This window comes from Pristis pectinata, chromosome 8 (assembly GCF_009764475.1).
Source record: "Pristis pectinata isolate sPriPec2 chromosome 8, sPriPec2.1.pri, whole genome shotgun sequence".
Lineage (NCBI taxonomy): Eukaryota > Metazoa > Chordata > Chondrichthyes > Rhinopristiformes > Pristidae > Pristis > Pristis pectinata.
In genome coordinates this window covers 102,428,159-102,455,611 of record NC_067412.1, presented here as the reverse complement: position 1 = coordinate 102,455,611, position 27,453 = coordinate 102,428,159, and the positions used below count along the sequence as shown (strand labels likewise).

The following is a 27,453-nucleotide window of genomic DNA, read 5'->3' as shown; positions in this document are numbered from 1 at the left end:
TCTTGGTCGGCATGGACCAGTTGGGCCAAAGAGCCTGTTTCTGTGCTGTATGACTCTAGCTCACTCTAATATGGAACTAACAGGCTACAATCATCAGTGCATGTGCCCCAACCCTGAAGCTAAGGATGAGACCAAGGAGGACTTCCCTGACCTTAAACAGTCTTACTGTCTTAAACAGTATGTCTTTATTAGAGGGACCGACTGTGGCCTCTGATTGGCTGCCTCTCCTCCACGAACCCCTACCCTGTTACATGCGAGTAGAATATATTTGGATTTTCTTCTAGGTTTGTCAGTCCTTTCTCGTTTTCCCTTATTTCCTCTTCAACTTCCCTCAGAACTTGCTGATTTTCAGATAATTACAACCTGGCGTGGGCCAAGTACTGGAAGTTGGGTAAATAGTGGTTTGTCCAAATGGCCTGTTTCCATGCTATGTGAATCTATCTGCTCAACTTTCTGGCCATCATGGAATGCTGGCTTCTCTCCTCGTGCACATATTTCAGCTACAGCCCAGCACACCTCCATCCGAAAGGCTCCCATTGTTCAGTTACAGCTTTTCCTGCTGAACTTTGATTCCAATTTACCCGATTGTCAAGGACCATTGATTTGTCTAGTTGGGTGGAAGGGATGGTGACAGCTTTGACCAAATGATGAAGGTTTGTGATGAATGACTGTTTTCAGCCTAGAGAAAAACAATCAGTAGGATGTCCTCAGGGTTCAGCACTAGCAGAGTAGTTTTTAACATCCATTAAGGACTTGGGTTTGGGGGCTACTGGGGTGAATATCGATCTGGAGATCAGTTAATACAAACTGAATGGTACAAGTTTATAGGAGAATCAAGGTCCTGGTGATAACCAACAAATCTTTGAAAGCAACAGGTTATTAAGACAGCAACTGAAGCAGTTTGGATCATGTTTCAATAGTGACTTTGGCTACCAAAGCCAGGAATTTCTGCTATCCATTTGTACAGCTCCAGCTGTCACACTGTCACATAAAACAATGCTGGAAGAGCTCAGTAGGTCAAGAAGCATCTGTGGAGGCAAAAGGTGAGTGTCACACTGTATTCAGTTCCAAGTATCAGAAGTTTAGGAAGGATGTGAAGGTTTTGGAGGGGAACTAGAATTATGAAGGGGTCAGACAGAAGCAATGAAGAGAGATAATTAACAAAACAAACCACCTCCAAAAACATGGTATTTATAACATACCAAAGTGTGTCATTTGGCTGCTACAAAGTAAACAATGAAACCAGGCCATTTACTGAGTTATTAGGAAAGATGACCAAGGTGGTCCTTGTTGCATGAGGAAGTTTAGGGTGGAAGTTCCAGAGTTGGGCCCCACCCAGATGAAGGTGCAGCTGCCAGTGGTCAAGTGATGGGAACTGGATGTTGGAATTAGTACGAGATTCTGGAGAGATGAATAAGTTCAAGAGAGCTATTGAATGTTTTAAACAGGGAAATGTTAAATGTTTAAGTTAAATTAGCTGCATAAATGCAAATTCTCTCTCTGCCTCCCCGTCTGAACCCTAAAGTGAACATTCCACTGCTGACAAAACAGGTTCTGACACTGTCGGGTCAAAGCTAGAATAATGGAAAGGCCCCACGGTTGGTAACTGAAGGTGGAGTTAGGGCAAAACCCCCAGCAGTCAATGCAATTCAAGGCAATCTGAATATCTTTGTCAATAAGTTAATTAATAATGGGAACAAAAGACCAGCTCAGCCCCTGGAGCCTGATCCATGTAATCAGATGTGTCTGATCTAAACCCTAGCTCCATCAACGTACCTTCGCTCTGTGTCCCTTAATACCTTCTGTAGTTTCGTGCCTAAATGGCACAAGTAGTTACTTTACATCATGTGCTTGTAGTTCGGACTTCCCCAGCAGAGGGAATGATTTATCTTTGGTTATCCTATGAAGTTTCTTTGATATTTATAAGCAGTTCAACAGATTGTTCTTCAAAACTTCATTTGCAAGACTTGACAGAGTCGTAGAGTTGTCCAGCACAAAACCAGGCCCTTCAGCCCACCATGTCCGTGCTGACCTTTTTGCTCATCTACACTATTCCCACTTGCCTGCATTAGATCCCTCTCCTTCTATGCCTTTCCTGGTTAATTGTCTGTCTAAATATCTCTTAAATGTAGTGATTATCTCTGATTCCACCATTTCCCCTAGATATCAACCACTCAAATCCCCTTTAAAATTCATTCTTCTCACTTTAAACCTGTGCCCTCTTGTTTTTGATACCCTACCATGGGAAAAAAATTCTGACTACCCCATTTATGACTCTTATAATCTTATATACCTCTATCAGGTCACCACTCAACCTCCTTCGCTCCAGGGAAAACAAGCCAGGCTTGTCCAATCTTTCAGTTTCTTCAGCCAGAAGGTGGTGAATCTATGGAATTCATTGCCTCAGAGAGCTCTGGAGGCCAAGTCATTTGTGTATGTAAGGCAGAAATTGATAGGTTCTTGATTGGTAAGGGGGTTAAGGGTTATGGAGAGAAGGCAGGAGAATGGGGTTGAAAAAGATCAGCCATGATTGAATGGTGAAGCAGACTCAATGGGCTGAATGGCCTAATTCTGCTCCTATATCTAATGATCTTATGGTCTCTCCCCAGAACTAATCTCCTCCAATCTTGGCAACATCCTGGTGAATCTCCTCCACACTCTCTCCAGCACAACCACATTGTGGTGACCAGAACTGCACACAGTGCTCCAACTGCGATCTAACCTGTGATTTGTAAAGTTGCAACATAACATCCTAACTCTTATAGAATGGTACAGCACAGAAACAGGCCCTTTCGGCCCACCTAGTCCAAGCCAGCTGTGATGTCTATCTATGCTAATTCATTTGCCTGCATTAGACTGTATCTCTCTGTGCCTTTTCTATCCAATTACCTGTCCAAATGCCTTTTAAACATTGTCACTTTATCTGCCTCCGCCACCTCCTCTAGCAGCTCGTTCCAGAGGTTCACCACCCTCTGTGAAAACCTAATCCTTTATATCAAATCTCCTTTAAATGTCTCCCCTCTCACCTTAAATATGTGCTCAGGAAAAAAGAGTCTGAGCATCTATCCTATCTATGCACCTCATAATCTTATAAACCTCTAGAAAGGCATCCCTCAGCCTCCAATGATCCAGTGCAGAATACAAAAAGACGTACGGGTTAGGAAGTTGTGGGCATGCTATGTTGGCGCTGGAAGCTTGGCGAGACTTGTGGGCTGCCCCCAGAACACTCTGTGCATTTCATTGTGTGTGTTTGATGTACATGTGACTAATAAAGATATCTTAAGCCCAGCCTATGGAAGAAGCCTGCCAGTTAATGCAGATGAACTCAGAGCATAGATGGGCACATGGCACTGGGATGTTACACTGTTACAGAAACATGGTTTGAGGAAGGGCAGGACAGCAGCTCAATGTTCTGGGGAACAGATGCTCTTGCCGTGACAGAGGTGGAGGGAAGAGAGGAGGAGGAGTTGCACCGTTGATGTGGGAGAACATCACAGCAGAGGATATGCCTGGGGGAACATCCAGTGAGGCCATGTGGGTACAACATAGATATAAGGAAATGGGTGATCACTTTGATGGGATTGTACTACAGGCCCCCCATTAGTCAGCGGGAATTAGAGGAGTCTGTGTAGGGAGATCCCAGATAGGTGTAGGAATAATAGGAATGTAACAGTAGGTGATGTTAACTTCCCCAATATTGACAGGGACTGCCACTGTGCTAAAGGATTAGATGTGGCAGAATTTGTTAAGTGTGTACAGGAAAGTTTTCTGAAGAAATATGTAGCTGGACCCACTAGAGGGGGGGCTAGTACTCAACCTCCTCCTCGGAAATGAGGCTGGGCAAGTGGCCTGATGTGTCTGTGGGGGAGCACTTTGGGATCAGTGACCATAATTCTACGAGTTTCAAGATAGTCATGGAAAAAGATAGGACAGGTCCACAAGTTCTACATGGGGCAAGGCTAATTTGATTGAATTATACAGGAACTTGCAAAGGTTGATTGGGAGAGGCTGCTTAAAGGGACATCTGGCAAATAGGAGGCTTTTAAAAGTGAAAATAGGGTGAGTTCAGGACAGTGTGTTCCTGTTAGAGTGAAGGGCAAGTCTGGCAGGATTAAGGATATTGAGGGTCTGGTCAGGAAGAAGAGGGAGGCATATGTCAGATATAGGCAGCTGGGATCAAGCGAATCCCTTGAGGAGTACAAGGGATGCAGGAGTACACATAAGAAGGAAATTAGAAGGGTATAAAGGGGACACGAGGGTGGTGGCACCTTAAACACAGTGCTGGGGGACGTGGTGGAAGCAGATACAATAGCCACATTTAAGAGGCATTTAGACAGAGGGATTGCAGACCATGTGCAGGCAGATGGAATTAGTTAGATTTGACAACATGGTTGGCACAGATATGGTGGGCCGAAGGCCTGTTCTGTGCTGTACTGTTCTGTGTTCTACTGTCCTGTATGGTAGGCTGGTCCAGAAGGTTAGAACACACGGGATGGCAAATTGGATACAGAATTAGCCTGGTGGTAGAAGGCAGAGGGTGGTTAGGGAGAGCTGTGGAGGCCTGTAACCAGTGGTGTGCTGCAGGATCGGTGTTGGACCTATGCTGTTCATCATGTAAGAAAATGTAGGTGGCATGATCAGTAAGTTTGCAGATGACACCAAAATTGGTGGTGTAGTGGACAGTGAAGAAGGCTGTCTGAGGTTGCAGCAAGATCTAGATCAACTGGGAAAGTGGGCAAGGGAATGGGAGATGGAATTTAATAAGACAAATTGTGAAGTGATGCAATTTGGGAAGTTAAACCAGGCCAGGACTTGCACAGTGAACAACTGTGTAAGTTGGGGAGTGTCATTAAATAGCGAGACCTAGAGGGTAAGTATATACAGTAGTTCTCTGAAAGTGTTGACACGTAGACAGGGTGGTGAAGAAGGTGTATGACAACTTGGCTTTGTTGGCTGAGGAGTTGGACTGAGTTGGACTGTCATTTTACAGCTGTACAAATCATTGGTTAGGCTGCACAAAGTACAGGCAGTTCCCTGGGTTATGTAAGGGTTCCGTTCCTGAGAAGTGTCCAAAAACTGATTTTTCAGTAAGTCTGAAATGAACAAGTTCAATGATTAACACGGGAATTTATTTATTACCTTCCCCTGTGAAGATACAGTGGTACAGTATCAGAATGCCTCACATCCAAAGGAGATCAGAGACCGCAGATGTTGGAATCTGGACCAACAAACCATTCTGCTGGAGGAATTCAGTGGGTCGAGCAGCATCTGTAGGTGGGCGGGGCGGGGGGGGGGGTGGCGGAGAGGAGAGAGGGGAGATGGCCAGTATAAAGAGGAGAGAATAGTGAGAAAGGAGTCCAAGGTAATTGGTGGACTGAGGAGGGGTGTAAGTTGACAGGCAGGTTGTGCCAGGTATGGGGAGGGGAGTGGAGTGGAGCTGAGAGACAGTGGTGGGTGAATGAGAGATGAGGGGAGACTGAGAGAGGCATAGATGGAGGAAGGTGGGGGAGGAGAGCATGAAGGTTGGAGACAGCTGCTGGAGGGAGAAAAGCATGAAGGTGGCTGTTGGGGAGGCTGGGGGGTGCTGGGGGTGGGGTGGTGCAGGAGAGTTACCTAACAATGAAAAACAATGTTCATACCATTGGGTTTGCAGACTACCAGGTGGAACACAAGGCGTTGTTCCTCCAGTTTGCATTGGGGTTCACCCTGGCAGTAGAGATGGACGGGTCAGTGTGGGAATGTGAAAGGGGAGTTGAAATGGCACGTAACTGGGAGCCTAGGATGGCCATAGCGGATCGAGCATGGGTGCGCTGTGAAATGGTCGCTCTTGGTCTTGCGGTTGTAGAGGTGGCCTCCTTAACCAACGGTGTCTGGTTACTGTGGGAGGTTTACATGTAAAACAGTTTTTTGAAGACTGCTTTCTTTTTGAATTAACTAGCTGCTACCCCTATTCCATAACTCCTGAAGATGCATTTCTGTAACTAACCTTATTACCTTGAAAAATTCTTAAAAATTTATGGGAGAATTTGCCTAAAGTTTGGATTTCCAGAAGTCAGGTCTTCTCTAATGCAGGGACCTCCTGTGCTGTGTGCTGTCTGGTCACCATGCTATAGGAAACATGTAATTAAGTTACAGAGTGTGTAGGAAAGATTCACAGGAACATTAGTGGGACTGGAAGACTTGAGTTATAAGGAGAAACTGGGTAGGCTGGGACTGTTTCCTTGGAGTGAAGGAAGCTGAGGACTGACCTTGTAGAGATTTATAAAATTATGAGGGGCATAGGTAAGGTAGATAGTTACAGTCTTTTCTTCCGGGATAGGGGAGTCTAAGACTAGAGGGCATAATTAAAGTGAGAGGAGAAAAATTTAAAGGAGGTCCAAGGAGCAACGTTTTTCACCCAGAGGGTGGTGGATGTGTAGAACGAGCTGCCAGAAGTGGTAGAGGTGGGTATACTTGCAATGTACTCCTGCGCAAAACAACAAATTTACCAACATATGCCAGTGATAATAAACCTGATTCTGATGCCCTGCTGTAACCATAGACACCTGTTCTATTTATGTCATCTGGAAACCTACTTACCAAATCTCCTACCTTCACATCCAAGTCGTTAACATGTACCACAAACAACAAACGTCCAGCACCAATCCCTGTAGTACCCCACTGGTCAGTCTTTCAATCAGAAAAACATCCTTCCACCACTGCCCTCTGCCTCCTATCACCAGGCCAATTTTGGATCCAATTAGCCAGCACACCTTGAATCCCATGTGCCTGAACCTTCTGGACCAAAAATCTCAAATTAGTGAGACAGGATATCCTTCACACCAAGACATGCTGATTATCCCTGATCATCCCATCATTTCAGATGCTCATAAATCCGATCCCTTAGCATTTCTCTACTGCTAGCATAATGCTCACCAGCCTTTAGTTATCTGGTTTATACATGCTCTTCTTAAATAAAACAACAATGGTAGTTACTCTCCAGTCTCCTCACCAGTGGCTAAGATGCAAAAATCTCCATCAGGGCCCCAGCTTTCTCCTCCCTTGCTTCCCAAAGCAGCCTGGGATGGATCTCATCCATCCCAGGGGATTTATCTACCCCTATGCATGTAGTAATATCTAACATCTACTCCTGACATCCTCAGATGATCCACATACACCTTCCCGAACACGCTACCTCCCATGTCCTTCTCTTTGGTGAATACAGATGAGTGGTATTCATTTAGGACCTCGCCCACATCCTCTGGCTCCACATATACTCATTTGTCTTGAAGACGACGAGCTCTTTCCCTGGCTACACTTTTTCCTGATATAGAATATCTTAGGATTCTCCTCAATCTTAGTTGTCATATGGGGCGTGTGTGGAACAACCTAGGAGTACAAATACATAGTTTGCTGGAAATAATATTTCGGGTAGTGAAGAAGGCGTTTGGTACACTGGCCAAACATGGGCAAATGGAACGAGCTTAGGTGGACACCTTGATCAGCATAGACGAGTTGGGCTGAAGGGCCTGTTTCTGTGCTGTATTACCCTGTGATTAAACATTCCATTGGTTTATAATTACTCTTTATGTTGAATTGGTATTGGTTTATTATTGTCACTTGTAGGAGGTCCACTAACATTGCGATTCCTGTACTTGGGCTCCTAAACTTCTCACCACTTAGTGGACAACTTCAGTCACAAGCTCTCTAAAGCAGAGTATAGGCATTCAGATGATGTTTGGTTGGGATTCTGGATGCCCATGGATTAGACTTCTGCCTACCTTCTCTTAATTTCCCACTGCCCTTCCTTCACATTTCTACAATTGAAGTCTGACTGTTAGCAAACTTGAACCTGTATTTATCACCTGAGTCATGGTGCTGAAAGCAACACAAACCCAAATTCACCAGGCACTCCAGCATCCTGTGTTCACTGTCGGGTCCAAAATTTTATTTAGAAATGAAGCAGTTAAAAATGTTAGAAAAAAATATGGTGAATGATCATTGATTTAAAACACTCTAACAAACTTCTACAGCTGTACTTTTGAAAGTATCCTGACTGGTTGCATCATAGTCTGGTATGGCAGGAACACAGGAAGCTGCAGAGAGTAGTGAACTCTGCCTGATACATCACGAGCACATCCCTGCCCACCATCAGTAGAATCTACAAGATGTGCTTCCTCAAAAAGGCAACATCAATGAAGATCCCCACCATCCAGGCCCTGCCATCTTCTCGCAGCTACTATCGGGCAGGAGGTACAGAAGCCTGAAGTCTATGAGATGTGCTTCCTCAAAAAGGCAACATCTATCAATGAAGCTCCCCATCATCCAGGCCCTGCCATCTTCTCGCAGCTACTATCGGGCAGGAGGTACAGAAGCCTGAAGTCCCACACCACCAGGTTCAGGAACAGTTACTTCCCTTCAACCATTCGGTTCTTGAACCAACCGGCAAAACCCTAATCACTGCAGTTTAGCAACACTGTGACCACTTTGCACTAATCAACTTTTTTTTATTCTAATTGAGTTTTCTTGTAAAAATTGTGTATAATTTATGCTTAATATGTTTTTCTTGCGAATGCTGCTTATCTGATGCTATCTGCTGCTGCAAGTAAGTTTTTCATTGCACCTTGAACACATGGACATGTGCAGATGACAATAAACTCGACTTCGACAACTAGTCTCCATGGCTGCTGCTTGACAAACTGAGCATTTCCAGCATTGTTCCTATTCCAGATTCTCTTCATATTCTATTTTGTTTCTGTATATACAGTTGGTTGTTAAAACTTATAAAGGATGTGTAGTTATTTTAATTGTCGTTTTCCTTAATTATTGTTTGAGTCATTATATGGAATAGGACGTCATAGGTTGAGCCATTAAGGCTGCGCTCAAATTGGATTGAGAGAGGCTGAGTGCACACCAGTTACAAAACAGCACCTGGAGTCAGAAACTGCAAAGTGACAGTCTCTCTCAATGGACAAAGCAAAAAAATGATCTGTTCTCAAAAATAATTTTATTAAAATGTTTAAATAAATTGTATAAATCATGATGTAAACATTTACAAGGTGTATTACTGTTCTGTCTTTTAAAAATAACCACAGTCTGCAGAATGTAGGTTTGCACAGTGTGAATCACTGGATAGGCCACTGCATCTAAATGCTATGATTTACCCTGTAATTTATTTCTGGACATTTAGTACTCATCTTCTGTTGGTTGTATTCGTAACAGTTCAAATCACAATTTAACTCGTATTCAACAACTCAAGATTTTATGTAATGTCTCTGCAGAAGACCTGAAAATTGTTTTAAACAGGTTCTTTAAATATGATCATTGTTTTGAAGTATTCCCTTCAGAGCAGCCTGATTAAAAAGTAAAAGTACTCAGACAGAGAGCTGTTATGTGCCAGTTTCTGAAGAGTGGAGAAACCCAATGTGGGGACCAGTTGGCAAGTGGATAGGATAAGGCAGGTTCTAAGCTCTTAATTTTATTTATTAACTTAGCTTTCTTGCTTTAGTAAATACAGTTTCATTATCATCACTATCTCTTGCCTCATCACAACTGCTTGCTATACAATGAAAGGTGATGGAATTGTTTGAAATTTGGCATTCAGATATGTTTGTTTGGGATTCTGGATGCCCATGGATCAGACTTCTGCCCAACTTCTCTTCCTTTCCCATGACCTTCTTCTCCCCCTTTGACGGGAGTGACAGCTAATTAAAAACATCCAAATGGAAGGACTGCTCGGTGCTTTTATGCTGCAGGGTAATTGTGAATGTCTTTAACTGCCACCATCAGTGTAATCTCACTGAGGAGTGGGTTGTCTATGCAAGAGATGTACTACTGCAAAGCTTCATTGCAGAAGGCACTTTGTGCAATGACCAAAGCCAACATGCATTCCATCTACTTGTCCTTATTCCCCCAGTGAGGGCAACTCTGTGTGTGTGTGTGTGTGTGTGTGTGTGTGTGTGTGTGTGTCAGTCCTGCACAGGTTCTGCAGTAAATGCACATTACATCAATCTTAAAGTGAACAAGCTAAATATTGCAACACATTCTGCTTCTTCCTGATTCACTGTGCAATGGGTGAGGAACTGCTGCCAACGAAGTAATGCAACAGGGGAGACTTCACAAACAATTTGCACACAGAAAGCTCCCACAATGTGCTAAGAACTGAATAAGTGAGGCTGGTTGAGATATAGACCAGGACACTGGGGAGAACTCTGGTCTAATGGAATAATGGCATGGGATCTGTTTATCCAACAACGTAGATGGTCCCTTGAACAATGTGGAGCTCTTGGCGCAGGGAATGTCAGGTGAGACTGAGTGGGGAGAATGAGACAGGATATCAACTCGTGAGCTTCTGCCTCAGAGGGGAGAGAGCTACCCATTGAGCTATGTCTTACAATGTAGTCAAAGAAACTACTTGGGACTGTTTGATAACCATCTTAACTAAAATTTGATGTAAGGACATTGAAAATGCAGAAAATACAGTGGCATCAGAATCAGTGGAGTGCAGTTAATATTTCATGAGTGTTTCCATTGTTACAACCACATGTACAATTTCACACCACTGAAATGCTTGGTAGTTGGATTATATTTAGCATAGTGCTTCACCAATACAGCCAACTTCTGGCAGAACCACATCTGCGCCTGTAAGGAATACTCATTGGTTTTGCTTAGGGACTAAAGCCTACCCTCACTAAGAGTCCATGTTATTACATGATACACAGCAGATTTGCAGCCAGAGTAAAAAGTAACAAACGATGTTCTGTTTAATAAAAAGTTCTATGCACATGTGAAACTGTTTATCCAACATATTCAGAGCAATTAAAACAAACAAAGCTTATTGATGGTGTTTGGGGACAAGGAGGCTGCAGTGTTACAAGCTTGCCTCAAAATCTGTAAATATTAAAATATGCAAGAGACGGAAAAATCCACGCAGCTCGGAACAGGTGATCGCACCATCTGCCTGCCTTCCGATTCTGTCAATGGAAAGGTAGCCCCCTGGGACCAGCCCGTGACCTGCATGAACACTTGCTTCAGTCTTCACTGCTCCTCCTTCACTTCACCTGGGCCAGGCCCAATTCATGTCCGCAGTATTACCATGGTCACAAGCCCTGAAATAAAACACACTTGCTTAATTTACTTGCATCTCTAGCACCATGTACATAATCTGGATCCAATGAATTACTGCTCTGAGAGTTATTCATGTCGGAAATCTGTCAAATTGTGCATGTCAAGATCCCACAACCTGAATTAACCCGTTTTTGTGTGATTGAGGGAGGAAGGGTTGGTTCCAGATTCAGGACATCTGATTTTATTTTACCAAGCCTTGGTTTAACATCCAAGGGAAAGCCCTCCTGACAAATGAATTTCAACTCCAACTATTCCTTTTAGCTCTGTTACAGTAAATTGGGTAAATTGGTTTATTACTGTCACATACTGAGGTACATCTTATAACAGGGTGATAGAAGCTGTCCTTGAGCCTGGTGGTACGTGCTTTCAGGCTTTTGCATATTTTGCCCGATGGGAGGGGAAGAAGAGAGAATATCTGGGGCAGGTTGGACTCTTTAATTATGGTGGCTGCTTTACTGAGGCAGCAAGAAGTATAGACAGAGTCCACAGAGGGAAGGCTGGTTTCCATGATGTGCTGAGCTGTGTCCACAACTCTCTGCAGTTTCTTGCCGGTCCCAGGTAGAGCAGTTGCCGTAACGAAGCTGAGATGCATCCAGATAGGATGCTTTCTATGGCGCATCAATAAAAATTGGTGAGTATCAAAGGGGACATACCAAATTTCTGTAGACTCCTGAGGAAAGTAGAGGCACTGGTGAGCTTTCTCGGCTGTGGCATCAACGTGGTGAACCAGGGACAGGCTATTGGTGATGTTCACTCCCAAGACCTTGAAGCTCTCAACCCTGTCAACCTCAGCACTGCTGATGTAGAAGGTGCATGTGCACTGCCCCCCTTCCTGAAGTCAATGACAAGCTCTTTTGTTTTTGCTGACATTGAGGGAAAGGTTGTTGTCATGACACCATGTCACTAGGCTCTCTATCTCCTTTCTGTTACTCATCGTTATGAGATACGGCCTACTCGGTGGTATCATCTGCAAACTTGTAGATGGAGTAAGAGCAGAATCTGGCCTCGCAGTCATGAGTGTACAGGGAGTAGAGTAGGGAGCTGAGGATGCAGCCTTGTGATAGACAGTAACAAGCAGGTTAAAGACACCAGCCCTGATAAACAGAATTCAGTGTGAAGGGATGGGGAAAAGTCAGATCTAAACAGGTAGAGAGGCTTTGAGGAAGAAGCAGAGTACAGGGTATAAAAGTAGTAAGGTGGATGGGCTAAGAGCATTTACTTAAATGCAAGAAGCATCAGGAATAAGGGAAATGAACTGAGGCCTTGGATAAGTACATGGGACTACGATATTGTGGCTATTACAGAGACATGGTGACATCAGGGCAGGAATGGATATTGAATATTCCTGGTTTTCAGTGTTTTAAAAGGGATAGGGAGGGGGGAAGAAGAGGAAGAGGGGTGGCGTGACTGGTCAGGGACACGGTTACAGCTGCAGAAAGGGTGGATAATGTAGAAGGATCCTCTCTAGAGTCAATATGGGTGGAAGTTAGGAACAAGAAAGGAGCAGTTACTCTACTGGGAGTATTCTATAGGCCCCCCGGTAGCAGCAGGGATACTGAGGAGCAGATTGGGAGGCAGATTCCGGAAAGATGCAAAAATAACAGGGTTATTATCGTGGGAGATTTCAACTTCCCAAATATTGATTGGCACCTGCTTAGTGCCAAAGGTTTAGACGGCGTGGAGTTTGTTAAGTGTGTCCAGGATGGATTCCTGTCACAGTATGTTGACAGGCTGACTAGAGGGAATGCCATATTAGATCTAGTATTAGGTAATGAACCGGGTCAGGTGACAGATCTATCGGCGGGTGAACATTTGGGGGACAGTGACCACTGCTCCCTAACCTTTAGAATTGTCATGGACAGGGATAGGAGCAAAGAGGACGGGAAGATATTTAATTGGGGAAAGGTGAATTATGAGGCTATAAGGCAAGAGAGTGTAAATTGGGATGATATTTTTGAAGGGAAATGTGCTATGAAGATGTGGTTGATGTTCAGGGATCCCTTGCAGGATGTCAGGGATAAATTTGTCCTGGTGAGGCAGAGAAGGAATGGCAGGGTGAAGGAACCATGGGTGACAAGAGAGGTGGAACAACTAGTTAGGAAGAAGGGCGGCAGCATACATAAGGTGTAAGCAGCAAGGATCAGACAGGGCTCGTGAGGAATATAGAGTGGCAAGGAGGGAACTTAAGAAGGGGCTGAGGAGAGCGAGAAGGGGACATGAAAAGGCTTTGGCAAGTAGGGTTAAGGAGAATCCCAAGGCTTTTTACTCGTATGTGAAGAGCAGAAGGATGACGAGAGTAAAGGTAGGTCCGATTAGAGGCAAAGGTGGGAAGATGTGCCTGGAAGCTGTGGAAGTGGGTGAGGTTCTCAATGAATACTTCTCTTTAGTATTCACCAAGGAGAGGGGCCTTGATGATGCTGAGGACAGTGTTGGTAAGGGTAATGTTCTGGAGCATGTTGATATCAAGACAGAGGATGTGTTGGAACTGTTAGAAAATATTAGGACAGATAAGTCCCCGGGGCCTAACGGAATATTCCCCAGGCTGCTTCGTGGGGCGAGGGAGGAGATTGCTGAACCGTTGGCTAGGATCTTTGAGTCCTCGTTGTCCATGCGGATGGTACCGGAGGATTGGAGGGTGGCGAATGTTGTCCCCTTATTCAAAAAAGGTAGTAGGGATAGTCCAGGGAATTATAGACCAGTGAGCCTTACGTCTGTGGTGGGCAAGCTGTTAGAAAGGATTCTAAGAGACAGGATCGATGAGCATTTAGAGAATCATGGACTGATTAAAGACAGCCAGCATGGCTTTGTGAAGGGAAGATCTTGCCTCACAAGCCTGATAGGGTTCTTTGAGGTGGTGACCAGGAAGGTTGATGAGGGTAGAAAGGATTCTAAGAGATAGGATCGATGAGCATTTAGAGAATCATGGACTGATTAAAGACAGCCAGCATGGCTTTGTGAAGGGAAGATCTTGCCTCACAAGCCTGATAGGGTTCTTTGAGGTGGTGACCAGGAAGGTTGATGAGGGTAGTGTAGTAGATGTGGTCTACATGGCTTTTAGTACGGCATTTGACAAGGTTCCACATGGTAGGCTTCTTCAGAAGGTCAGAGGGCAAGGGATCCAGGGAGGCTTGGCCGTGTGGATTCAGAATTGGCTTGTCTGTAGAAAGCTGAGGGTTGTGGTGGAGGGAGTGCATTCGGATTGAAGGGCTGTGACTAGTGGTGTCCCACAGGGGTCTGTTTTGGGACCTCTACTTTTTGTGATATTTATTAATGACTTCGATGAGGGGGTGGAAGGGTGGGTTAGCAAGTTTGCAGATGACACAAGATCAGTGGTGTTGTGGATAGTGTGGAGGGCTTTGAAGCTTACAGAGGGATATTGATAGGATGCAGAGCTGGGCTGACAAGTGGCAGATGGAGTTCAATCTGGAGAAGTGTGAGGTGGTACACTTTGGAAGGACAAACTCCAAGGTAAATGGCAGGATTCTGGGCAGTGTGGAGGAGCAGAGGGATCTGGGGGTTCATATCCACAGATCACTGAAAGTTGCCTCACAGGTAGATAGGGTAGTTCAGAAAGCTTATGGGATGTTAGCTTTCATAAATCGTGGGATCGAGTTTAAGAGCTGCAAAGTAATGATGCAGCTTTACAAAACTCTGGTTAGACCACACTTAGAGTACTGTGTCCAGTTCTGGTCGCCTCATTATAGGAAGGATGTGGAGGTGTTGGAGCAGAGGAGATTTACCAGGATGCTGCCTGGATTAGAGAGTATGGATTATGAGGAGAGACTAAAGGAGCTAGGGCTGTTCTCATTGGAGAGGAGGAGGATGAGGGGAGACATGATAGAGGTATACAAAATATTAAGAGGAATAGACAGAGTAGACAGCCAGCGCCTCTTTCCCAGGGCACCAATGCTCAATAAAAGAGGGCATGGCTTTAAGGTAATGGGTGGGAAGTTCAAGGGAAATGTCAGAGGGAGGTTTTTCACCCAGAGAGTGGTTGGTGCATGGAATGCGCTGCCTGGGGTGGTGGTGGAGGCTGATACGTTGGTCAAGTTCAAGAGATTGTTAGAAAAGCATATGGAGGAATTTAAGATAGAGGGATATGTGGGAGGAAGGGGTTAGGTAGTCTTAGGTATGGTTTGAAGGTCAGCACAACATGGTGGGCCGAAGGGCCTGTATTGTTCTATGGTTCTATTAACTCTGGCTCTCTCTCCACAGATACTGTCTGACTTGATGAGTATTTTCAGCATTTCCAGTTCATTAAAATCCAGCTTCATTCACTCAATTCCTAATCTAGCTGGCTTCCTCAAAGCATTCACTGAAAGAACCTTGCTATGTGCACTATAGGGATGGTGTCGGCACTGGTCTGATTGGCAGCTTGGTTTGAATTTGAACCAGAAAGATTTCCTTAAAAACTCCATGATGTGCAAATGTGACCAAACTGAAAGCCACATTTCTGTGTGATACCCTGGGTGTAAACAACCAAATCCCAATGAGACTGTCACTGTATGAATTCAAACAATGCTGTTCATAGAGTTATACAGCATGGAAACAGGCCCTTTGGCCCAACTCATCTGTGCTGACCCAGTGCCTACCTGAGCTAGTTCTATTTGCTTGCATTTGGCTCATCTCCCTCTAAACCTGTCCAAATGTCTTTTAAACACTGTAATTACTTCCTCTGGCAGTTCATTCCATATACCCACCACCCTCTGTGTGAACATGTTGCCCCTCAGGTTCCCTTTAAACCTCATATTAAATTATGCAGATTTAGACTCCTAACCCTGGGAAAAAGACTGCAGCCATTCACCATAATCGGTATCCCTCACGATCACCCATCAGCCTCCTTTGCTCCAGGGGAAACATTCCCACCCTAGCCCGTCTGTTCTTTTTACTCAAGCCCTCCAGTCCCAGCAACATCTTTGTGAGCCTTTTCTGCACCCTCTTCAGCTTAATCACATTCTTCCTATAGTAATGGTGACCAGAACTGCACATAATACTCCTGGTGGAGTCTCACCAACATCTTGTACATGATGCCCCAACTCCCATACTCAGTGTTCTGATCTATAAAGGCAAGCATGTCTTACGCCTTCTTCATCACCCTGTCTACCTGTGTCCCCACTTTCAGGGAACTATGTACTTGTTCCTCTAGGTTTCTCTGTTCTACAACACTCTCCAGGGCCCTACCATTTACTGTGTAATTCCTGCCCTGGTTTAACTTCTCAAAACACAACACTGCACTGAGTTAAGTTCCATTTGTCATTCACGTAGTAAAGTTCAGGTAAAACGGACCAAATTTGGAGCTTGGACAGTGACTGGCTGGCAGGTGGGCTGGCCGGTGGGTGGGCTGGCCATCATCTGAAGTTTTGCTGAGGGCACCAAATTAGACAGGACTAAGGACAGAGAGGGGAACGTAGAGAGGCTTCAGGAGGTGTGCTGAGCAAGAACATCACAGATGGGAGTATGAAAAATGCGAGGTCCACTTTGGGGCACAGAACACAAAGGGTAATTGTTAAGATGGTGAGAGGTTGGGTAATATTGATGGCTAACACAAAGGGAGATAATTTTAAGGTGATTGGAGGAAGGTATAAGGGGGATGTCGGGGTAAGTGGTGGGTGCATGGAATGCACTACTGGCAGAGATTGTGGGGGCAGATATATTAGGGACATTTAGGAGACTCTTAGATAGACACATGAATGATAGAGAAATGGGGGGCTATGTGGGAGGGCAGGGTTAGATAGATCTTAGAGCAAGATAAAATGTCGGCACAACATTGTGGGCTGAAGGGCCTGTATTGTGCTGTAGTGTTCTATGTTCAGGGGACCTCGGTGTACACAAGTCACTGAAGGTGGCCCGAGTAATTAGGTAGGTCAATGATACATTGGTCTTTACTCCTGTACTGAAATTCTCTGGTAATATAGACGTCACACTGAATTACACAGGGACACACAAGAGACTGCAGGTGCTGGAGCAACAATAAGCTGCTGAAGGAACTCAGTGGGTCTGTCAGCATCTGTGGAGGGAAAGGGATAGTTGATGTTTCCGATCAAGACCCTGCATCAGACTGAGTTATACAGGGACTTGGTGACTCCGCATCAGTATTATGGACAGTTTTACTCTCCTTACCTAAAAACATCCCTGCCACAGAGGGAGTAGCAACGAAGATTCACTGGACTGATCCTGGGATGGCAGGTTTACCAGGTGAGGAGAGACTGAGGAGACTAGTCCTGCATTCTCCAGAATTTGGAAGAATGAGATATGATCTCATTGAAACTTACTGAATTCTGGAGTATTGTTTAGAGTTTTGGTCTTCTTATCTAAAAATGGATATACATACCTAGAAGATTCACTCTGGTTCCTGGGAGGTAGGGTTAAGGGTCTGTGTTTGCTGGAGTTTATTAGAACAACAGATCTCAATGAAACTTGCAAACCTCTTAAAGGGATGCAAGGAGAATAGAATATAGAACAGTACAGCACAGGAACAGGCTCTTCGGCCCACAATGTCTGCACTGACAATGTTATCCCTGGGCTGAGGAGTCCAGAACCAAAGGTTCATAGTCTCAGAATAAGAAGTAGATCATTTAGGACTGAAATGAAGAACAATGTTTTCATATGGACAATGGTGAATCTTTGAAATTTTCTAACCTGAAGGTGGCTGCTGAGACTCAATCATTGAATTAATTCAAAACAGTGAACAATAGATTTCTGTTCATTTAGGGAGAAGGGGTTGTACTGAAAAATGACACCCAGGTAGAAAATCAGCTCTGGTCTTGATGAGTGTTGGAGCTGGCTTGAAGGGCCAAATGGTTTACTCCTGTTCCTCACTATTGTGTTATCTTGGGCTGACATGCAATAGTCAAAAGGTGTTAATTACCATCATACCTTGCAGCTGAGGGACTTGGCTGCTGAAGGATGAGGTTATTAGAGCTTAGGCTACTCAACATCTCAATTCCGTTTACATTACAACATCTTTGGGTCTTGCTAGAAGAGCTCTTCAAAAGTGCCAGACTGAAGCCATACATACAACAAAGATGGCAGCTTTCTCCAGTGGATCTGGGCATCAATGAGATGACACAAGCTCCAAAGTGGCACAGAATCTCAGAAACACCAGCTCTAAGGATTATGAGCCTGTAAGTGTGAGATCTTCAACATGAACTAACCCACTGCTCTCTTAGATTTCAGCTTTTCACAGATCTTACTTTTTGTTCATCCCTCCCTCCCCAAAGCAACTTTCTCTGCAGAACATATTCTAACTCAAACATCTGCAGGTTTTTACTTCTGCCAGGATTATAAATATTCAATAATGTGGACAATGGGTCTTATTCTGGCTGGATGTCTGTGACCAGAGATGTTCCATAGGGATCTGTACTGGAACCTTCACTGTTTGTGATATATATAAATGACTTGGATGAAAACATAGATGGGTGGGTTAGTAAGTTTGCAGATGACACAAAGATTGGTGGCATTGTTAATGCTGTAGAAAATTGCCAGAGGATATAGAGGGATATAGCTCAGTTGCAGATATGAATGGAGAAATGGCAGATGGGGTTTAATCCAACTAAATGTGAGGCGTTGCACTTTGAGAGATCAAATGTAAAGGGACAGTACACTGTTAATGGCAGGACCCTTAACAATGTTGATGTATAGAGGGATCATGGGGTCCTGAAAGTGGCCGCATGTTGATAGGGTGGTAAGGAAGTTGTATGGTATGGTCGCCTTTATTAAGTCAAGGCATTGGGTTTAAGAGTCAGGAAGTTATATTGCAGCTTTATAGAGAGGTTTACCAAGATGATGCCTGGATTAGAGGGCATATGCTATAAAGTGGGACAGACTAGGGATGTTTTCTCTGGAGCGGTGGAGGCTCAGGGGAGCTCTGATAAGAGGTTTATAAAATGATGAGAGGCACAGATAGAGTAGACAGCCAGTATCTTTACCCAGGGTCAAAATGTCTAATACTAGGGGGAATGTATTTAAGGTGAAGGGGTGAAAAGTCCAAAGGAGATGTGTAGGGCAAGTGTTTTTTTTCTACACAGAGAGTGGTGGGTGCCAGGGATGCGCTGCCAGAGGTGACGGTGGAAGCAAATACGACAGAGGTGTTTAGGAGGTTCTTAGAAAAGCACATGGATATGCAAAGAATGGAGGGATAGAGACCATGTGCAGGCAGAAGGGATTAGTTTAATTAGGCATCATTAGCTTAATTAGTTCAGCACAACATTGTGGGCTGAAGGACGTGTTATGGTACAGTTCTATGTTTTCATATATTTAAGCACAGAATTCCCTGTATTTAATTGAAAATGTGCTTACCTAAAACATAAGCAGCAACTAACTTCTGATTGACACTTAAGTGGAAGGTAGACCTGGCACCAGGGATTCCGCTTCTCCAAGTGTCGGTAACATTAATGCTGCAATGCAGATGATTCCAAGGAAGACGGTAAGCAAGCTGGGTCCCGAAGAAACAGTCCTGGATTCTGAAATGAACAAGACATTAATGAGTACAACAAAAGCCATGTGAAGCCAAGTGTACAATGAAACTAGATGTGGAACCCTTAGCAGCGGAGAAATCAAGGGGAGTAAGTGGCTGAGACTTTAGTGTTTTGTAACTGTCTTCCTTATAGAAAGTACAAAAATAGCATCCCAGATATAGCAAAGAACCAAGGAGCTAATAACAATGAGAATCTTTACTGATATTAACAACTGAGAGTATTATAAGCCGATAAAGTTCCTGGAGCTGATAAGTGACATCCTAGAGATCTAGAAGGCATCAAGGCAGCAGGGATATCAGAAAGCACTGACTATGATCTACCAAAATTCTCCAGATTCTAAAAAGGTCCCAGCAGATTGGAAAAGTGCAAGCTTAACCTTTTAGTCAAGGGAGAAAAATAGTCCTGTTTTCTCACCTGCAGGGATTTAATGTTTAGGGTGGTTGTTTGGCTGCCAATCAAGCAGGTTGCTTTATCTAGGATGGTGTTGAGCTTCTTGAGAATTTTTTTAGCTGTGGTCAACCAGACAAGTGGAGTGTATTCACACTGTTGACATGGCTCATCAAGTGTAAAGGTGTGGGGTGTCGGGAAGGAAGTCACTCACTTGAGATCAACCTTGCACTCAACGTCAGCAAGACTAAGGAACTGATTGTGGACTTCAGGAAGGGGAAGTCTGGAGAACACACACCAGTCCTCATTGAGGGGTCAGCTGTAGAAGGGTGAGCAGCTTCCAAGTTCCTGGACATCAACATCTCAGAGGATTTATCCTGGGCCCAACACATTGATGCAATCAAGAAGGCGGCACATCAGCGGCTCTACTTCGAATGAAAGTTTGAGGAGATTTGGTATGTCACCAAAGACTCTTTACAAATTTCTATAGGTGTACGATGGATATTATTCTGACTGTTGCATCACAGCCTGGTACGGAGGCTCCAATGCACAGGAATCACAAGGGGCTGCAGAGGGGTTGTAGACTCAGCCAGCTCCATCATGGGCACAACCCTCCCCGCCATCAAGGATATTTTTAAGAAGTGGTGCCTCAAGAGCCGCATCTATTATTAAGGACCCTCACTATCCGGGACATGCCCTCTTCTTGTTACTACCATCGGGGAGGAGATACAGGAGCCTGAAGACCCAAACTCAATGATTCAGGAACAGCTTCTTCCCCTCCGCCATCAGATTTCTGAATGATGTTTGAACCCATGAACACGCCCTCATTATTCCTTTTTTGGCACTATTTATTTATTTTTGTAATTTATACATTTTTATATCTTTGCACTTTACTGCTGCCGCAAAACAACAAGTTTCACGTCATATGTCAGTGATAATAAACCCGATTCTGACTACCCAGCCTCTGCCGTGCTCCTTTAGCCACAGCATTTATGTGGTGGTTCAGCTGAGGTTTTAAGTGATCATCACAATGATGATACTGGGTGGACTCAGTGATGATAAAACCATCGAATGTCAAGGATGGACTCTCTTGTTGGAGATGCTCTTTGCCTGCACTGCTATAGCATGAACGTTACTTGCCCACTTATCAGTCTGTGTCTGAACGTTGTCAAGATCTTTCTGCAATGCAGACACTTTCCATCAATTTACTGATGACTGTTATAGACTGATAAGGAAGTAATTAGCCTGACTGAATTTGCCCTAATTTTTGTGAATAGGACATAGCTGGCAATTTTAACATTGCTGGGTAGATGCCAGTGTTGTAACAGCTTGGCTTAAAGCACAACTAGTTCTGGAGTGCTGGGATATCGTAAAGTCTAATGGGTCTTTGCTTTCAGCCATTTCTTAAAATCATGTAGTGTGAATCACCTGGCTGAAGGCTGGTTTCTGTGATGCTGCTGATCTCAGGAAGAAGCCAAGGTGGATCACATATTCAGCACATCTGGTTTCAGCAGTGCCTCCAGCAGCCATATGATAATTCCATCACTACTGAGGATGGAGATATTCTTGAAGCCACCTCCTCCTCCCATTAACCATTTAATTGTCCATCACCATTAATGACAAGTTGTGGTAGGACTGCAGAGCTTTGATCTGATCCATTGGCTGAGAGATTGCTTAGCTCTGTCTATTGAGTGTTTGTTTAGTCCCATGTTGCAGTTTCACTAGGCTGGCACTTCATTTTTATGTACTAAAAAACAGAAAGTGCTGGTAAAACTCAAGTCAGGAAGAATCAGTGGAAGAAGAAACAGTTAACATTTCTCACAAAGTGCTGGAGGAACTCAAAAGGTCAGGCATGCTTTATGAGGATAGGTTGAGTGAGCTAGGGCTTTTCTCTTTGGAGAGAAGGATGAGAGGTGACTTGATAGAGGTGTACAAGTTGATAAGAGGCATAGATCGAGTGGACAGTCAGAGACTTTTTCCCAGGGGCGAAAATGGCTCACACGAGGGGGCACAATTTTAAGGTGATTGGAGGAATGTCAGTGGTGGGTGCATGAAACGTACTGCCGGCAGAGGTTGTAGGGGCAGATACATTAGGGGCATTTAAGAGACTCTTAGCCACATGAATGATAGAAAAATGAGGGCTTTGTGGGAGGGAAGGGTTAGGTAGATCTTAGAGCAGGATAAAATGTCAGCACAACATTGTGGGCCGAAGGGCCTATACTGTACTGTAATGTTCTATGTGGTAGACTAGGGATATGGGAATCAGTGAAACTGAGATAGAAGATCAGATCAACTGCGATCTTGTTGAATGGTGTAGAGGCTTGAGGGCACAATTGCCTAATCTTGCTCCTAACATTCTTAAGTTGTAGAGAAAGAAAGACAAAGCATAAATACTGTTTTGTGGCTTTAATTTTTCTAGAAAAAAAATTGCCAGTCTGATTTGAAAAGGCTTCCATTCACTGGTGTCAAACATTACTGGACATAGCCAAAGGCACAGCATGGACTACCACCCAGTGGCTCTGACATCCATTAGGAAGTGCTTTGAGGGGCTGGTTACGACACGCATTAACTTCAGCCTCCCAGAAAACCTCGATCCACTGCAATTTGTCTACTGTCGAAACAGATCTACACAGACACCATCTCCCTGGCCCTACACTACATTAGACTATTGTTTATTGACTACAGCTCCACCTTCAATACTATAATTCCAAGCAAACTTATTGCCAAACTCCGAGACCTGGGACTCAACACCTCCCTCTGCAACTGGATAGTTGACTTCCTGACCAACAGAACACAATCAGTGAGGACAGGCAGCGACACCTCCAGCATGATTATTCTCAACATTGGTGCCCCACAAGGCTGCGTCCTCAGCCCCCAACTCTACTCCCTATATACTCATGACTGGGTGGGCAGATTCTGCTCTAACACCATTTACAAGTTTGCAGATGATACCACCGTTGTAGGCTGTATCTCAAACAGTGATGAGTCGGAGTACAGGAAGGAAATAGAGAGCTTAGTGATGTGGTGTCATGACAACAAACTTTCCCTCGATGTCAGCAAAGCAAAAGAGCTGGTTTCAGGAAAGGGGCCGGTGTACATGCACCTGTCTACATCAATGGTGCTGAGGTCAAGAGGGTTGAGAGATTCAAGTTCTTGGGAGTGAACATCACCAATAGCCTGTCCTGGTCCAACCACATAGACGCCACAGCCAAGAAAGCTCACCAGCAACCTCTACTTCCTCAGAAGGCTAATGAAATTTGGCATGTCCCCTTTGACACTCTCCAACTTTTATCAATGTACACAGAAAGCATCCTTTCTGGATGCATCACAGTTTGGTACAGCAACTGCTCTGCCCGGGACTGCAAAAACTGCAGAGAGCTGTGGACACAGCTCAGCACATCATGGAAACCAGCCTCCTCTCCATGTTCACGGTAAAGCAGCCAACATAATCAAAGACCCACCCACCCAGGACATTCTTTCTTCTCTCTTCTCCCATCAGACAGAAGATACAAAAGCCTGAAAGCACGTACCACCAGGGTCAAGGACAGCTTCTATCCCGCTGTTATGACTATTGAACAGTTCCCTAGTACTATAAGACGGATCTCACAATCTACCTCGTTATGACTTTGCACACCTTATTGTCTACCTGCAGTGCACTTTCTCTGTAGCTGTGACACTTTGCTCTGCATTCTGTATTGTTTACCTTTATTACCTCAATGCACTGTGTAATGAATTGATCTGTACGAACGGGTAGGCAAGATGCTTTCCACCGTACCTCAGTACATGTGACAATAATAAACCAATTCTAATTCCAGAAAAAATTGGGGGGGGGGGGGGGTGGGGGGGGGGGAAGAGGGAGAAGAGTGGGTGGGTGGGGGAAGAGGGGAGAACAGGTAAGGTCTTCATTTTATTGTTTGTAAATCCTTAGTCCTTGATTCAGTGTAGGCAGGATGGCAGTTTAAGGAAGTGGAATGCTCCTCCTGTGAGGCTCACCGTCTCCCTGGTGACGACATCTGCAGGAAGTGCACCCAGCTGCAGCTCCTGACTGACCACGTCAAGGAAATGGAACTGGAGTTGGATGTCAGGACCATCCAGGAAGCTGAAACCTCATAGATGAGGGTTTTACCGAGGTCCACACCCGGGGGTACAGGCTTCAGATAGATGGGTGACCACCAGGAGAAGTAAGGGGAGTAAAGCAGTCAGTACAGGGTTCCCCTGTGGCCACACCCTTCAGCAAACAAATATACCCTTTTGGATACTGTGAGGGGGGCAGTGGGAGGGGAGAAATGACCTATCAGGGCACAGCAGCAGCAGCCAGGTCATTGTCAGGCAGGGCAATAGTGGATAGTAGACTAAACAGTTAGCGGGACTGACAGGAGAAACAGACAGGAGATCACTGTGGCCGTGAAAGAAACACCAGGATGCCGCGTTGCCTCCCAGGTGCTAGGGTCGAGGACATCTCAGAGCAGCTGCAGAATATTCTCAAGGGGCAGGGTGAGCAGCTGGAGGTTGTGGTGCACGTTGGCACCAATGACACAGTAGAAAGGGGGAAGAAGAAGTCCTGCGCAGTGAGTGTAGGGAGATAGGAAAGAGGCTGAAGAGCAGGACCTCTAAAGTGGTAATCTCTGGTGCCACGTGCTAGTCAGGGCAGGGGTTCGAGTTCTTGGATCACTTTAATGTCTTCTGGGGCAGGGGTGGCCTGTACAAGAAGGATGGGTTCCATCTCAACTGGAGGGGAACCAATATCCTGGCCAGGAGGCTTGCTAGTGCTACTCAGGAGGGTTTAAACTACTTTGGCAGGAGGATGGGAACCGGAGCACTGGGTCAGAAAGTAGAAGGATCAAGAGGAAGGTAGATGTCAGGGCCAGTAAAAACAGACAGGAGCAAAGTAATAGACATGATAGGATGGGCAGTTTGAAGTGGGTGTATTGAATGCTAGGAGTATTACGGTTAAGCGTGATGAACAGAGCATGGATCAGAACATGGAACTATGATGTTGCGGCCATAACAGAGACTTGATTGAGAGAGGGACAGGAATGGGTGCTAAATGTTCCTCGGTTTTGATGTTTTAGAAAGGATTGAGGAGAAGGTAAAAAGACAGTTGGGGGGGGGGGGAAGCGGTGTGGTAGGTGCACTACTAATCAGGGACAATATCACAGCTGCACTCAGACAGGACATAATGGAGGGTTCGTCCACTGACACTATATGGGTAGAACAAAAATAAGAAAGGTGTAATCACCCTGATGGGATTATACTACAGACCCCCTGATAGCCACCAGGACATTGAGGAACAGATATGCAGGCAGATTGTCGTGGGGTACTTCAACTTCCTTAATATAAAAATGAGGCCTCCTTAGTGAGAGAGGTTTAGGACAGGGGCAGAATTTGTTAGGTACATCCAGGATGGTTTCTTAATATGTGGATAGTCCAAGGAGAGGAGGGGCTATACTGGACCTGGTGTTGGGTAACAAGCCTGGCCAGGTGACTGACCTTTCAGTGAGAGAACAGTTAGGGAACTGTGACCACAACTCCTTAAGTTTTAAGATAGTTGTAGATAGGGATAAGTATGGATCTTGCGGGAGAGTATTAAATTGGAGCAGGGCAAATTACCAGAGCATTAGTCAGGAACTAGGCAGAATTAATTGGGAACAACTGTTTTTGGGTAAGTCAACATCTGACCATGTGGAAGGTGTTTAAAGACCAACTGCACAGAGTACAGAACAGGTGTGTTCCAGTAAGAAGGAAGGACAAGGATGGCAGGGTAAGAGAACCTTGGATGTCGAGAAAGTTGGTGAATTTAATCGAGAAGAAAAAGGAAAAATATGTAAAGCTTAGGAAGCTAGGATCAAACAGAGCACTTGAGGATTATAAAGAAGCCAGAAAGGAACTCAAGGACATTAGGAAAGCCAGGAGGAGCCAGGAAAAGTCCTTGACAAGTAGGAGTAAAAAGAATCCCAAGGCATTCTATACATACGTCGAGCAAGAAGGATAACTAGAGAGAGGGTAGGACCACTCTAGGATAAAGGAGGGAACATATGCTTGGAAGCAGAGGATGTGGGTGAGGTCCTTAATGAGTACTTTGCATCAGTATTTACTGAGGAGGAGGATAGGGAGATCAGTGTGGAGCATGCTAATATGCTTGGGCATTTGAGATAAAGGAGGAGGTAGGGTCAGGTCTCTTAAAGAGCATTAAGGTGGATAAGTCCCCCAGGGCATGATGGGATATACCCCCAGATTATTGAGAGAAGCAAGAGATGAGATTACTGGGGCCTTGACCAATGTCTTTGTGTCCGCTCTAGCCACAGGCGAGGTCCCAGACGACTAGCCAGTAGCTAATGTTGTTCCATTATTCAACAAGGGAAAACAGGGATAATCCTGGTAACTATAGACTGGTGAGTCTCACATCAGTGGTAGGGAAGTTACTGGAGAGTATTCTTAGGGATTGGATTTATGAGCATTGAAAACCATAGCCTAATTAGGGACAGTCAGCATGGCTTTATGCAGGGCAAGTTGTGCCTTACTAACTTGAGTTTTCTTGACAAGGTGACAAGGGTGATTGATGAAGTTCTATGGATGTTGTCTACATGGATTTCAGTAAGGTGTTTGACAAGGTCCCTCATGGGAGGCTCACCCAGAAGATTCAGATGCATGGGATCCATGGTGAATTGGCTGTTTGGATTCAGAACTGGCTTGCCCATAGAAGATAGAGGATAGTGGTCAATAGGACTCATTCTAGCTGGAGGTCTGTGACTAGTGGCGTTCCTCAGGGATTCCTTCTGCTGTCTGTAATGTATATAAATGATCTGGATAAAAATGTACATGGGTGGGTTGGTAAGTTTGCAAACAATACTAAGATGGGTGGTGGTGTGGATAGTGTAGAAGACTGGCAAAAGGATTCAGCGGGATATAGATCAGTTGCAGATATGGGCAGAGAAATGGCAGGTGGAGTTTAACCCCGGCCAAATGTGAAGTGTTGCACCTTGGGAGATCAAATGTAAAGAGACAGTACACTGTTAATGGCAAGACCCTTAACAATGTTGATGAGCAGAGGGATCTTGGGGTCCAAGTTCATAGCTCCCCAAAAGTGGCTATGCATGTTGATAGGGCGATAAAGAAGGCATATGGCATGCTTGCTTTCATTAGTAGAGGCACTGAGTTCAAGAGTCAGGAAGTTATGCTGCAGCTTTATATAACTTTAGTTAGGCTGTATCTGGAGTATTGCATTCAGTTCTGGTCACCCTAATATAGGAAGGATGTCGAGGCTTTGGAGAGGGTGCAGAGGAGGTCTACCAAGATGCTGCCTGGATTAGAGGGCATGTGCTATGAGGAGGGGTTGGACAAACTTGGGTTGTTCTCTCTGGAGTGGAAGAAACTGATGGGAGAACTGATAGAGGTTTATAAGATTATGAGAGGCAATAGAAAGACAGCCGGTATCTTTTCCCAGGGTTGAAATGTCTAATACCAGAGGGCATGCATTTAAAGT

At 44.8% G+C, this 27,453-nt stretch overlaps 1 protein-coding gene across 1 annotated transcript in view; it reads right to left on the bottom strand.

Annotated features, from left to right (window-relative positions):
* Nucleotides 1-8,967: 8,967 nt before the first annotated feature.
* Nucleotides 8,968-27,453, bottom strand: part of mospd1 (motile sperm domain containing 1) — a 35,351-nt gene continuing 16,865 nt past the window's right edge. Inside the window, 3 exon segments of the mRNA XM_052020938.1 lie at nucleotides 8,968-11,087; nucleotides 19,405-19,456; nucleotides 19,459-19,568. Of these exon segments, the coding sequence (XP_051876898.1) occupies nucleotides 11,056-11,087; nucleotides 19,405-19,456; nucleotides 19,459-19,568 (194 nt within the window). The 3' untranslated portion in view covers nucleotides 8,968-11,055.